General features: G+C 32.6%; 2 protein-coding genes across 2 annotated transcripts; one reads left to right on the top strand and one right to left on the bottom strand.

The window, feature by feature from the left end:
- Positions 1-2825: 2825 nt before the first annotated feature.
- Positions 2826-5281, top strand: LOC132743479 (toll-like receptor 4). Its single transcript, XM_060731996.1, has one exon. It carries the CDS (start codon positions 3456-3458, stop codon positions 5109-5111), a length of 1656 nt encoding a protein of 551 aa, XP_060587979.1. The 5' UTR covers positions 2826-3455; the 3' UTR covers positions 5112-5281.
- Positions 5282-5475: 194 nt separating this feature from the next.
- Positions 5476-13899, bottom strand: LOC132743480 (probable glutathione S-transferase 9). Its single transcript, XM_060731998.1, has 6 exons — positions 13744-13899; positions 12986-13125; positions 9060-9152; positions 8358-8473; positions 6790-6894; positions 5476-6231 (listed from the first exon to the last, which is right to left on the bottom strand). The coding sequence occupies exons 2-6, from the start codon at positions 13116-13118 to the stop codon at positions 6067-6069; spliced, it is 612 nt and encodes a 203-aa protein (XP_060587981.1). The 5' UTR covers positions 13119-13125; positions 13744-13899; the 3' UTR covers positions 5476-6066.
- Between the last annotated feature and the right edge of the window lie 1722 nt (positions 13900-15621).

Below are 15621 nucleotides of genomic sequence, written 5' to 3'. Positions count from 1 at the left end.
TTTTTCAGATAAGCCGGGATCCTATTTTAAAAAACATATAGGGATCCCGGGAATTGACCAGTTCAAGAATATAGTTTTCAGAAAAGCCGGGATCGTATTAAAATGTAAATAGATCTCACGGATTGGCCAGTTCAAGTATATAGTTTTCAGAAAAGCTGGGATCGTTTTAAAACATACAGGGATCCCGGGATTTGACCAATTCAAGAAAATAGTCTTTGATTTTTCCAATTAATTAGGCATATAATTATAAGTATTGTGATTTCCGCATTTTCAGTTTGTTAATAAATAGCTCTAAATATATCTATATTCTAAGTTAAATTAATTTAACGTTCATTATATACAATAAAAAAATTAACGTTTTATGGCCTTTCATTACGACAACAATCAACACAAATATAGTTTATTAGGTTTTTCCTCCATATCTTATACTATCCCGGATCCCGGGCGTTCCGGATCCCGGCCAGTAAATACATACACTAAATACCGGAAAGGATAAAATGACCGGAAAAAAGGAAAAATAAAAAATGCACAGAACCAGATGTACACTTATGTTAATTAACCAAACGAAAACTTACTACAGAGAAAACAGGTGAAATCGCTAAATCAGAAGTCAGTGTAAATATGATTTATTGAAAAGAATTCATAAAGACAAACATTTTAATCATCATTATATCTTTGCGCTCAAAACAATACTTGCTGATTTTTAAAAATGGCGTGAAAATTGAAGGTTTTTTGACGCTATGTAAGATTAAATTTGATTGGCTAAATAATTTTGGATCCTAGCCCTGATAGATAAATTTTGTAGAAAGCTGGAAGCCAAGCTTCGATTAAATTTTTGGATAGCTTCGGAGTTTTAGGTTGTTTCTCAGTAAAATCCTACCGTAATACCGGCTCGCCGTGGCGAGCCGGCATAATATTGTCGATAATTTCTTAATTTCACACCTTTAATGTCATAACTGGAGGAATAAAACAACAAAATATTGAACAAAAAACTTTCAAAAACGTTTTTTAGAGGTGTTGCTGCTATCATTATCTCTTTCGTTCCATAATTTTAAACAAACATAAACATGATACGATTAGGTTTTTGAAGTTGTTATCGGCAATGAAAACTGTGAAAATAATTAAAGGTCAATTGTTCGGTGTGCTTTGTAGTAAAATGGTGATTTAATTGAGTAAGTCATGTCATTCTTTTAACAAGAATGTAAAAATATTTTTGTGTTTAAAGACATTCATAATACATTTTGTACCTCTAAAGAAGTTTAAAAATTTTATAATGTTAAAAAGTAAAAGAAAATAAATGAAAATAAAAAAATAATAGTGTATGCTTTATATCTTCTCATTTGAAATAGGTTAGCCCAGAATTAAACATGTGTCCAGTACATGGTATCCCTTAATATATTGCCTGGTTTTCTGTTTGACCAAACTCATTAATGAGACCAACCCGCTATTAAGACCAGATTTGTAAAGTCCCATCATTGGTCTCATTAGCGAGTTTTCACTGTATTCTATATGTATATCATATCCTATATATCCTGTACTTTTTTATTTTAAAATCGATCAAGGACAACACTACCGAAATAATCGATTTTAAAAGTTTGAATGCGTTTTTTTTTTCAAAATGGAGTTAGATCATTTTAATAATAAAGCAACAAAATATCTTAACTATGGGCGTTTTTGTTTCAAACAATAAAACTAAAATATTTTATCTTATATAAGTCCATATCAACTAAATGGTCCCTGGGTGGAGTAAATGTTGACCCAAGGAGAATGATATGAATAAGTTTTGTGGAGGTCCACAATGCAATGCTACATACAAAATATTAAAGCTCTGGCCATTATTGTTTTACAAAATAAGACTAAAAGGTATATCCTATACAAGTGTATATAAATCAAGTGACCCCGGACTTGGGCCAAATGACATGGTCAATATCACTTTTGTAGAAGTCTACAAGGTAATGCTACATGCCAAATTTCACAGCTCAGGGCATTGCAGTTTCACAAAATAGAATTAAATGTGTTTTCTATATAAAGCCTGTATGAATCACGTGACCACCGGGGCAGGACCAATATTGACCCAAGGGATATGATTTATATCACATTTATAGAGGTCAACAAGAAAATGTTACATGCCAAAAAATCTAAGCTATTGGCAATGTTGTTTCTTAAAATAAGACTTTAATGTGTTTTCTTATATAAAGCCTATATAAATCAAGTGATACCCGGAGCAAGGCCAATATTTACCCAAGGGGCATGATAAAAATGAATTTTGTAGAGATCCACAAGGCAATGGTACATGCCAAATATCTTAGCTCTGGGCATTGTAGTTTTACAATATCAGACATAAATTTGTTTTCCTATTCAAAATTGACACCCAGTGTGGAGCCAATTTTGAACCTGGGTTTTGCATGTCGCCTCATTATAAGTAAGATTTCTGCCAAATAGTTTTAATTTCATTCCAATGTTTCAAAAGATACAGAGTGGGCACGAAATTTTGAAATTAATTCAAAATGAGTAAGTGTGACCTTGACCTAGGCCTGAGGAAGGTCAAATGTGTGCTCTGCACACTGAAATTGTGTCGGGCGTATAAATGTCACAAGTGACTGTGAAAAAAAAATGGGAAAGTACCTGATTTTTATTTATATATTTTTAAGCATCTTATTAAAGTTACATCAAACAATATATTAGTTTAAGCCACGCTTCGTTGCTTTTACCGATATACTTTATATAAATATACACACTATGATACCGCCTTATGATTTATGATGTAAACAACATTTATCTGATTATTATATTCACTCTCTTTTACGCATAAAGGAAATATTTGTCGCTGAGATTTACATTAATATTGCGCGTGTTTTGTCGATGTTTTTGTTCTTTGAAAGAGAATGTTAACTTCCGTCATTTTTCATCTGTTTTCTGTATTCATTGTTTTCACCCACCAGAAAGCATGGATTTCTTCGGATTGTAGGAAATATTCTAGTGATACTTTGACATGTAAAGAAAGTATTCCTGTAGAGATACCTCTTGGCATCTCTAGGGTTGTTGTATCTAATTATTTACGTACTAATATTTCTAACATCACATTTACACATGTAAGTTGGAGAAATGTGGAGGTTTTTGATATAGGCATAAACCCTAATGTTTATTTTACAGTTGCCGGATTTAACTTTTATAGCTTATATAATGTAAAAGTGCTCGGTATTCATTCAAGGAGATTAGATGATATACATACAGATATGCTAAAGGGACTGAACTCTTTACACACTTTGGATTTTTCAGATTGCTTCGGACATTGCTGGTACCGTTGATGCGCTTCTAGCGTATCCCGGTACATTAGAATTTCTCAAACTTGATCAGATAGGGGGACGCAGTGTCACAATTGATGGAAATTTTGTTAATATGATTGCAGTGAAAAAAATTCTAAACTGAGTCTGTGCAGACTCAATATTTTCCCAATGGGGCCTATCACAGCTACAGAAAAAGAACCAACTTTAAAATACATAGACATTTCAAATTCTACTATTCTTCCTTCGAAGTCGTACAACTTTAATGATCGATATATATTGCTAACAAACATATTAAGAAATGTTGAGGTCTTGAATGTTTCCTCATTGCCGTATTCGTTTCTTAATATAGATTATACACTTGTAAGGAAGGTTAGTGGCAAAAATTGTCTGCAAATGTTTAGTGAATCCAGCTCTAGTGAAATGAACAACTACTTGTTTCCCAATATGAAGGTACTGGAAATTAACGATTTGTTTAAATATAAAATAGTTTTGAACAATTCTGTCATCAACTTAACGTGTGCCGGGCAGGTGAATTTAAAGTCTATTTCTATGCGACATAACAATCTTCAATGGATGAATATAAGTTTGCTTTTACCAACTGATTTTGCCATCAAAGAAATGGATCTGTCCTCGAATAAAATACAATACTTATCGCCGCAACTAATGAGTGGATTTTCTTATCTTCAAAGATTGAATTTAGCATACAACAGTCTTGGATTTATGCAAAAATATGAGGAATTTAGAAACATCTTTTCGGGGCAGAGACATATCATTGTTTTAAATATGGCATTTAATAGTTTGACGTATTTGCCAGTAAATATGTTTATGAATAATAACAAACTTCGTCAGTTGGATTTACACGGGAACAAACTCAAAACACTTAGTTTCAAGTTTCAACATTTGCACGGTCTTTCAATTCTTAACCTGAGTTTTAATGGCATAGTGGCATTGGATCCAGTCACTATAAAAGCATTTAATAGTTTTCGAAATGTTATCGAACGGATCGAAAATAAAACTGCTGTCATAAACTTAGATTTAATCGGAAACCCCATTGTATGTGATTGTAATACTGTAGGATTTATTGAGTGGATATTTACAGATCTGACAGTTAACAAAACTCAGCCTTACAGCTGTTATTATGAAGGGGAGTACCTAACTATCGACAGAAATATTATCGAAAAGTCGAAATTTTTATGCCACCGGACTCTCGTCATCACTCTCTCCGTGGTTATTGTCGCAATCATTGTAACAGTAATTTCTGTATATGTTACCATAGCCCATTACAGATCCAAAGCGAAGAGAAGAAAACTTTCTCGAGAAAAGTTTATTGAAATGTTTTTGGGAGATGATTTCAGTAAAAACCGTATATCCTTTATTGTATATGCAAGCGATGATTTTGATGACCTGAACAAATCGTTTAGCCGCTGTTTAAACAACGATTTACAAAACGCTCTAAAGACTGACCGGAGACTGATTTCCACCGGCGACCTTGACATTGCTCCAGGATATCCTATCATGGAAGAGGTACTACGATGTGTCACCAAGGCATGTACTTTGATCGTTTTAGCATCAAAGAAGTTTTGTGAAAGTGAGTGGTGTCAGATAGAACTGCGAGAGGCTTATAACTTGAATATTCCTATAATTTTGTTGTTTAAAGAAGATGTTGAGGAAAGTTTGATGTCACCGACAATGCTTGCAGTGTTTAAAAAGTTTGCTAGAGCGAAACTTATTGCAAAAGACGACACATTTGAAACAGTTCCTGAATGGAACCAATTTGTAGAGTCTGTTATTAACTTAGCAATTGAGGGTACTGGCCTTATGTAGAAATTAAACATATATTAACTGTTCACTTTATATTTGTATTCAAAATTTGATTATGACGTAAGGTGGTTTCTAACAAAAAATATATTATCAAAGTTATACAAGTCAATATTCTATTAATTGCTGTATATATAGTATCTTTAAAAGGTATTTGACTAGTATAGAGTATGACATGTGTAATTTAATTTGAATTGGCATAGTTCCGTTTGTTAAAAATGTTAAAAACCAGCAATAATCAGTAATACTGGTTACTATACCACGCTCTCAAAAAGTCAACATAATTTTAAAGATATACTATGCTCAAATGTGATATTAGAAAATATCTATAATTGCTATACAGTCTCTTTGTGAATATACAATAAACAGGTTTTGACTTCACATAAAGTAGATATGTTATGTTTTAATTTTTTTATTCTACACACTATAGGTGTTCACCATATGAAAATATAGTGTTATTTTTAAAAAAGCAACAAAAGTATAAAATGTCATTGTGTTAATACAAAACTATTGATTTTATATAAAAAAAATATTTCAGGGTATAAAGTTATATCTTATTAAACTATTTTATAAAATAATCAACAGTAAAATTATAATGTTTCAAAACTCTTTTGGTTGATGTAACAAACAATGCCTCTGTTATTTAACACACGTGGATATTGTACGTAAACAGAATAAAATGTTTCGACACAAAATATAATTGTAATATTTTTAACAGGGTTGTATCCGTTTAGCAATGATTCCATGTATTTTAAGGCAACATACTTCCATATTTTTATAAAAGCATTTTTGGTGGATTTTGCAGTAGATATAGCTGTATACCCTTTAAAACATATTGTTTACATTTCCTACAAAACAACTTTTTTCAGCAAGCTTGTAAACACTAAGACATTTTGTAGAAGTATTATAGATAGATATCTACTCTTGGTCCAGTTGGCATGAACCTTTCGACGAGACTAATTCAAATGTCAGTCACTTTTCTTTTCTGAACATAGGTTGCAAGATTGGGTAAGGCCAATATACGTTGTCTATGTGCTTGAAGCTTGGGGAATGCATCCATGAGTTTTGGGCTGTGATGTAGTGGTGTGTCAAATATATCTATGACTGCGAGGTCGCCCAATGTTAGCTAGAAAAAAAGAAACAGTACTGATCAATCTTGCACTGGCATATTAATATAGAAAACTTAGGGATACTTTTTAATAAAGGAATGGGAGTGGGGTCCAGGAAGGGGAATTAATTAAACAAAATTAAATTAATGAAATTACTAGCGAGGAAAGAGTGACGCTGATGTTTGGCATAGATGATAAAGTCATTGACTTTTCACATGGATCCATATGATGACAAGTGTTTAATAGCTCTTGTTTTATACAACAATTGAAATAATGTAAAATCGTTATATAAATATCATTTTTTTAAAATAGAAAGTTTCTGGAAAAGTGAAAGATTAGGATGGGATAAAACAATAAGAAATTTCAGACAAATTTTTGCTATAGTATATCAAGCCAAATAGCATTTAAATGACGTCCATGTTGTGGTGATGCAGTATCAAGAGAGTCGGGTTCCATTTCCAGTTGCATGTGACTTTCTAACAATAATATATTGCCCAGGAGTTTATTTATTTTGATAAATGATGTATGCCATCTCGTCACGCCTAACCTAGAGAGAAAGACATATATGAACTTACTCCACTTCCTACAAAGTAATTGCCTCCGTTTTTCTCAAGAGCATTTTGAAAGAACCCACAGAATTTCGGATACAACACGTCCTCCAAATTTTTCAGTAATTCTTTCTGCAATTAAATTCTAGTGAATATTAAAAAAAGGTACATGTATATGTATATACTCAGGTAAATGTAAACGAGGTACGTATAATTAATAAATTTGACTGTTTAAATACATATTGCTATACCTTTACACTTTTCTTAATAATAATATTTATGGTTTTTGTATTTTCTGATCGAAGATCAGTATTTTCTGAAAATACAAAGCGGACATTCAATCTCTGACAAGACCTAACAACAAGTAGTTCTCAAAACAGCTTAAAACTAGCGATTTAAAAGAAAGAAATATTTTTTATTTTGTTACAAGTATCCAACAAATTACAACGCATTCAAAGTTTAAAAGTAGCGTTGGCCTATAGAATTGTCAATAAATACACAATCACAAATTACGCGGATGAATATGATTTTAATCAATGAAAATGCTATTTTTAGCGATGTCGATTACCGAATACTACACAAATAAATCTGACTGCCGAGTAGTGGAATATATAGATTCTACATGTCGGACTGTTTGGGCGAGAAGATTTTCGCTAAATTATTTACTTCAATTTTAAACAACAGGTTTATCCTGAACATAATACCTCGAAATTCATAAGGATTATAAACCCGAAATGCAACGGAAGTTCTAAATTTAGAATGACTTGATTTTATTCAGGCATTATCAACACAATCATAGCGTATTTTTTCAGCCAGTGAAATCGCTGCATGGAAGTTCAAATTATTTCCCTGAACCACAGAGTTTTTATTTGTTTAGGTCGTCAGGCCAAACAAATAATGGTAGCGAAATTTCAGACTCTAATGCTGTTAATTGCAAATGCCGAAAGTAGTCCGCTTTTTTGAAGCGGTTACTTCCCTTTATATGTAACACTAAGGCCGAAAAATTCAGGGAAGATCACTGCGTAAATATGGTCACATGACAGGCGCATTAATTTTCAAGCAAAATAATTCCCGAATGGTCGAAGATTTCTAATATTGTTTTATTCTTTATAGATATACATGCTTATAGTAAGCGCCATGATTATTTACACAAGCGTTAAATAATAGTTAGCGTCGTTACAAACCCTAATTAAGAATAATATGGTTTTCTTCAGGCCGTTAACTATAAATTCACCGTGGCCGAGGTGTTTGCGCGCCCGCTTCGGAAGCGAGAGGTCTGGAGTTCAAATCCCAGTTATGGCAACTCATTTTTTTTTTCAAATCGTTAAGTCAAATAAACATTGGATTGAATATCAGTGTTGCAATTAGTCTTATAGCCAATCTACTACAATTAAAACGCTCGAAAGCATTGGTGGCACTATACAAAAACAAATTGTTTTATAATCTCACAACCTTCTACATTCTGAGACCCAAACAAATTCAGCGCCTTCTGTGCTTTGATTTTTATTCGGCCATAGGCTATTTGTGATTTGATTTCACAGTGACATGCGGTAAATGAAAAACGGCTATTTGAAAAACACAAAAGTATTCTTTACCTTCTTTCCCTCATCCTTTTCAAAATAAAATTTGATAACCTCTTTAAACAAGTCCCCGGCTAGACCCATATATTGGTCTATCAAAGCTTGTTCCCAACTTGTCTTTCCGGCCAACCCTAAAATATGAAATGTGCAACTCAGTTATTATATGGTTAACAATATTGTAGGTAGCATCGACTTTGCCAAAAACATAAATGCCTGGTGTGGTTATATAAAATGTACTCTAATAATAAATATTTACGTCACACGAAAACACATACATCAGGGTACATGCATATGCCGAGAATCGATTGATTACATGTAATGTGTGGTTATAATAGTAAATATCTACGTCACACAATATTTATGGGAATGGTCTAAAACACATATATCAGTATAGACTAAGAAGCAGACATTAAACTTAACCATTTTCGTGCTTTTGACCAATTCACACTTTACTTGCAAAATACATGTAGCTTTACACTTTAAACTAATCAAGCTTTATTTTGCCCCCACCACCACAAGTACATTTCATTAAATGATTAAGATCTACACAAATGTAATCTTGCATTAATTATATTAGTAATACATGATATGTGATTAAAACATCACAGTAGTATGTGTTTTAAAACAGTATAACGTAACATTTATTAAGCACTTATGGTTGAAAAATATGTTCCTATATGATAAAAAATACTATGTTATTAAAAAGTGAGTAATTACCAAATTCTCGTGCAAGGTATCTTGCGATAGAGCCACTTTGTGCCAGTTTTTTACCATCAACAGTTAGGACAGGAATCTGACCGAATGGGGTTGCTGACATAGGAAGAAGGTGAAATATATTTCATTTATATGAGAGAAACGTAATAATATAAAACTAACAATAAAAATAATAATAATAAACACAAAAAAAAACAACAACAATATATTGTTATATCTGTGGTTTTCACTCTTTCAACCAGAAAATTGAAAATAAGATTTCAGTTTCATTGATATTATGAGTCCAATATCATCAGTATTGTTCTCAACAATATATAATATTATCTTCATTTCTAAGCACCATTTTTTATATTTTTACTTCGAGTACTATACATTCTCGAGTGCTGGGTCATTAAATCTATATTATATGTAACTTTATTTTACAAATGTTTATCAAAAATGTGTCGTTGTTCAGAAGTATCGCGCATGAATACATCTGCATACATTATTTTATAACATTAGTAATGCCTCATGCAGAGCCAGTTGTGTACCAATAAGGGTAGCTGTATTATCTCCAAAAAGCGGACCTCGATATCGGGGAAAATTGTGCAAGTATGGGTTTTACATATTAATATTGTTACTGTGCATCTTAAACACAAATAATTTCAATTCTTTATTTGCATCAATCTCATTGACATTCAACATTTTTTGCTTGTAACTTTGTTGGACATGAATAAAAAAAACTCCCACAAACTTGAAGGAAAAATTATCAAAGATCATATAGCTGTAAGTGGCTTTAGCTTTGAAATTCATGAATGGATTATTAATTCATGGAACAGCTTTCATTTACTCAACAAATACCTATATATACTTCCCAGTTCTCTCCGGCTTACCGCATACAGCACTTTCAGTGCTTTGATATTAACTCTTACACTGAAGACGAGGCTAGATTTGATTTGATATGGAATTTTGATCTTGCTAAATGAAAATCAGACTCAGATGATAAGATTGGACATAATAAGGATTTATATAAGGAGAGCATATAGTGAAAAAACTGGAAGTTCATTATGTCAAATCCATCACGACATAATCGATATAAATTGGGACTTTGTTGTAAATATAAAGAGGAAATCCCCCCCCCCCCAACATATACCTGCATCAATTGGTACACAAATCTCAACTAGTATTGCGTCCTCCATGTATAAAAATAAAGAGAAGATCAGGGGAGCCCCCTTAAGTGTTTTCATATGTTCTTATGTAAAAAAAATAAAAGGAAATAAATACTTTGGCGACAATGTTTTATAACCAGTAAATATGAAAACATTGTTACGATTATCTTATGAAAAGCGACGTTTCAAACGTGCAGTATTACAAAACTACATTTAACAAATCTTATAAGTGTGGATGTATAAATATCTTAAAATGTGAGTCAATATTGACCTATCATACTGGAATTTTCAATATATACAGGTGAGAGACATGGTATGATATTTCATTTATTAAATTTCCTCACAAACACAAATTCAACACTCATGTCAAATAAATGTGATGGTGCGTAAAAAGTAAATGTTGCAAAATAATTACATCTGTGATTTATATTCTAAATCTACATACACCTACGTTGACTTTAATAACAACATTGCAGTTTTATTTATCTTTGTACATTTAATTTTGAGATAAAATTTCGTCGTAAGAAATTTTGGCTCATTACTGGACGATGGTCTGTTGCACTCCACAGGGAAGTTCAGGAAAAATGTTATTACTAACATTGTGCTCTTAACCCATTACTTCATGAGCATTTTGTGAAAAATGGCTGTTTTCATTGAAAAGTCTCCCGTTACAAGTTCAAATTGATATAAAACTATAAAAACTGCTTCAATACTAATCAAACTTGGGACAAATGTTGACTGGACCATTGCCTTTGTAACGATATGCTCAGGCTTAAATTTCCTGTTACCATGGCAACGAGGGGACATCTCAAAATTGCCAAAAATCACTATTTTGCGTTGATTTTTTCCATCAAAATTGATTTCAAAGTGCTGCAACTTCTCAATAGATTGAGATAGAGTCAAATGCTTTTCAGCGTTGTTTACACGTTACCTTATGATCGATCTGGGGTCATTTTAAGGCTCTCACAAGTCCAGAATTTTCTTGGCAATGAGGGGGACTGCCGCCCCCTTCAACCCCCCCCCCCCCCAAACAGAAGTGGGCACATCCCTCTTCTGCCAACCCCCTGATGTATCTTTTGGTTGGGGGCCGCGTCGAAAAAGTGGTCACCTTTTTAAGCAACATTTCTTAAACAAAAACAAGTGTTGGGGGCCTAAATAAGGCATTTTTTCACCATTTGAGACAACAACAAAGGGGGCGGGGGTAAAAAAGGCGTTAAAAGGCGTGTATATCGCGTAATGGGTTAAATGGTTATCTCAGCGCCGAACTTAACCAATACGATGAGCTTCAAACTACGATTTTATCAATGTCTAAAGAACAACATATGATTGCAGTTTCATCATGATGTCTTGCAAGCACGCATCAAGAGCGCTATTATCTTTAAACAGCATCAACGTAATCAAATATCACCATATATCTAGAGCTAAATATAATATAAGCTATACAGAAATAGAAGCTATACGGGATGAAATTAGCCGCCTCATAAAGATTTTGGTAAAATGCCACAAATCATCGCCTATTGTATTATAAAAAATATTGCGTCAACGCTGCCAGGTTAAAATAAATAGCCAGAGTAGGCATAATTTTCAATGAGACATTTATTTTGCGATATTGGCTTATAACGCAATATCACATTTATTAGGCATTTTTATTATATTAGTGTTTCTCATGAAAGTTAATACATGGAATATCATAGCATGTCGCGATGACACCAAAACTGACACATTTATGAAACATGCACACCTATAAGATTTGTTAAGTGTATATTGTCTTATCGATTTATCCGTTCTTAAAACTGAAACTATCTTTTGATTTATTTATAGTGTAATAAGTCAAATCTTTGAAATCATTTGATGTCAGTCGACATATTAAGCCCATACGGTTGTACATTATTGACAGTGTTCATCCGGTGCTCTACTTTTACCCACATTCAGAATGACCTGTCGTCCTGTGTATACCCCAATGGTGACTATCCATTATGATAAACTTTTCAAACTACATGTATACGCTTAACACTTTGCTCTCACAGTTTGGATTTATGTTGGAGATAAGCTGTTTTCACGTTTTTGACCCCGTAAAATTTATATCAATGTTTTAATTTATAAACCAGGGAAACGCTATATTTATCGATTTGACCTTCATCGGATATACGAGTACAACCGCTTCAACGACTTCAAACCTTAGCTTGATTGCGGTTCTTTTTTTCCCACTATATTTTAGCGGGGAAGTGTGTGTGGGATAGGGTCATCTCGATAGAGCCACCAAAGTTTCATTAAAAGCTCGACATAGGAAGCATTCTCTTCGTTCTGGAGTCAAACAAAAATCGGAGTAGATCAAGAAAGCGCTTGGTGATCAAAGACCGTAGCCATCGGGCTACAATTTGACCGTAGAAATATGTTTTAATTTTCTTATGACGTTACATTTTTTTAAAAGAAATGCTTACATAAAAAAAAACAAATTTTAATGAAAACTAAGATAATACGTTTTTCAGTAGTTAAGCTGTCCACAAAACTCCCTAACATTTTTGTATACAATATTTATTTGCTTATGTGTTTAGCGTTGAGTTATAATAATTTTGGATGTGACGGAATGTGCCGAAACTTATAAACTAACGTGAGTTACATTAATGATTAAATGAATCAATTTTATTTTCTTTCATATTTACACTTTTACACCCAGCTCCATACTTTGCTTAAGCTGTTTCTGATTTTCATACGGAAAATCACGGAATTTGTCGAAAGCATATGAACTTTGATCAGTAGGGTACAATATTAAATATTTACATTCTTTAATTGTTGCCCAGGTTGGAAAATCGTATCTTATGTCCTCGAAGTCCTTGTCAGCGGCGTGAAACACATACCGGATAATCTCACCACGTCCTCGCCCATCAAAATATTGGAATTTGTAGGTCGGCATCTTGCAACTAACAAATCATGATACAATATTTAGTGATATAAGACAATAATAAAATACTTCAGAATATTTGACACAGTATTATATACGAGAGTATTAATTTATCAAATTTGCAAGTAATCGTTTGAACTTTCGAACTTAAGCCAGCATTGTAGGGTATATCTTAATAAGAAAATTGTCTACAAACTGGTAGATACACCTGTTTAAATACAACAAGAAGGGACAACAACTAAAAACATAGTGAAATGACATACATATACTAATATAATTTCGGACAAAAATAATAAAAGCTTACAGAAATTTTTAAAGCATAGATTTTGAAAATATGCATACGTCAAATGCAAAAAGACATATTTGTAAATAAAGTAACTGATACAGGGTAATATTTATGCTGGTCGTTGCACAACTTGTTTAAGCTTATTATTTCTACTTTTATGACCGCCTACAAAACCGAATAAAAAAATATAATGCCACTTTATTCTAAATGCGCATTGCAAACTTAACATCCTGCTTTAATGAAAACTATATTGCCAATATTTTATTGTTACATGTACTTTTTTCACTGCAGAAATGATAAAACATGCTATTTAAGCTATAAATTTTTTCAGTTTTATTAAAGTGAACTTACCTATAAGATTTAGTATCCACCGTTGAACTGAGCTTTATTTATCAGTTGTTTTAACCTCTTAGCTGCGACAGTGAGGGATGTTGAAAAAGTACAAAAATATTGATATAACAAGTCGGCAATTTATACCTACCCTGATGGTATCGAAATAGCCAGCAATATACAGCCGGTCTAGCCTGCACATCTGTGAAGTCTGGCCAGGCCTTGTACTGATGGTAGCTGAGTTTTTATATTTGCTGCTGAAATCCTTTAAAATTGAAAAGAGCAAACTCATTACTCAAATCCAGCATTTAAAGGATTTAAATGGTAAATGTGTGGTTCTTTGTATATACAATTAGTCTGACATTGAGGGATATTGAAATAACTTTTAATTGACAAAAAGGTAAATAATAAAAAGCAGGCCATCATTACATATATGGTTTTTGTAGAAAAATATTATTTTTATTTGGGCTTGATAAAGAGTCGGGTGTACAATCTAAAACACATGTAGTATTGTTTTATTTAACGTAGTATTAATGTCAAACGTGAAGAATAAAATATCATTAATAAAGACATGATTATTAAGAAAGAAAGATTGAGCATACGAAAGCAATTGGGAAAAAAACAACAACCAGAAACATCTGATCAAAGGGCAGGGCAAAGATTGGAGTGTAAACCCATAACGTTTTTGTTTTGTCTGAAGAACTGGAAGGTCAATATAAAACGTCATTTCCGGCATGTGGGACAATAAAAAGAAGGTATTGAATCGTATCTCATAATTGTTTTCGTCCTATTTTAGACATATCCCTTCACAACTTCCTGTACCAAAGTTTATATGTCATACAATTAAGATACAGGCTACATTGCAAGTTATAGATATTAGCGTAATTTCATATTTAACTTGTCGTCCACTTCAACTTTTGGAATCTCCCTTCCAGATAGTGACATTTACATTAGCATTTGAGAGCGTGCCATTTTAGTGAGCATACATAAACATTTAAACGTACCAGCTAGCTCGTTTTTACCTTGACATACTTAACACAAAAAAAAGGAATATGGATGAAATAAATATTATTTTATGAATTACATTATTAGAAGCATTGTAATGTATTGATATCTGCAGATACAACATCGGTCTTTGTTCTCCTCCGAAAAACGTGTAACAACTTTACGGTAACCCCTACATAGATTCTCTTAAAAATTAATGTTCTCTTAAGGGCATAAGTTGGTAAAGAAATACATTTGGGCAAACTAAAGATTATAGCTTGTATTTTGTGAGCAGTTTGAAAAGTGTTGCAAAAACGGAAATCTGTGTATAAATATTTATTTACATTTGTAGTTTCGTCTTCAAAACTTTTATGTACCATGTCAAATGTAAAACCAAGTACATTTAGTTCAAACTAATTTTAGTGAAGCATAATTAAAAAATGTATATCTATACTTTATTTATTTCATTCCGATGTCCTTTGTCATTTCTCACGTGACTTTGTGGTGACGCTTACGGACATCATGGCGTTAGGATATGTCGATATGAAAGGTAAGACATCGCCGAGAGAAAGTAAGGGAGATGATCATTACACAAATCAGCTAGACTGTTGTAAAGGAGTTGCACTTCTTTAGAACCAATCGCAGTTTTGCGGCCATTTCCGTCAATCTTCGGAATACGCAGAGCAGCTTGTATTATAATTATGTACTACATTTTTCGAGTTAAATTATATTCATTATATCGTGTACAAGTCCTCTTACATGCAAGTAAAAAGTACATTATTTATATACTATATTATGTTTTAAGGAACTGTATACCCGTTGACTAGGTAATACCAGAGACTTATACACATAGCTCTGTGGTAATTGATAATGGACATTCTTTAAATGATTTTTATTGACTGTCATAACTTTACC

This window comes from Ruditapes philippinarum, unplaced genomic scaffold (genome assembly GCF_026571515.1).
Source record: "Ruditapes philippinarum isolate M1 unplaced genomic scaffold, ASM2657151v2 ctg483_1_1_1_1, whole genome shotgun sequence".
Lineage (NCBI taxonomy): Eukaryota > Metazoa > Mollusca > Bivalvia > Venerida > Veneridae > Ruditapes > Ruditapes philippinarum.
This window is presented reverse-complemented; position numbering and strand designations above follow the sequence as displayed.

Bases quoted from the DNA above. Each gene is read 5' to 3' on its own strand.
- LOC132743480 (XM_060731998.1), bottom strand. From the start codon at position 13,118: ATGCCGACCTACAAATTCCAATATTTTGATGGGCGAGGACGTGGTGAG. The intron at 6,895-8,357 runs GTAAAGAATACT...ATTTAATTGCAG, and splicing joins AAAAGGATGAGGGAAAGAAG to AAAGAATTACTGAAAAATTT. The intron at 6,232-6,789 runs GTAAGTTCATAT...CTTTTTTTCTAG, and splicing joins ATTACTTTGTAGGAAGTGGA to CTAACATTGGGCGACCTCGC.
- LOC132743479 (XM_060731996.1), top strand. From the start codon at position 3,456: ATGGGGCCTATCACAGCTACAGAAAAAGAACCAACTTTAAAATACATA.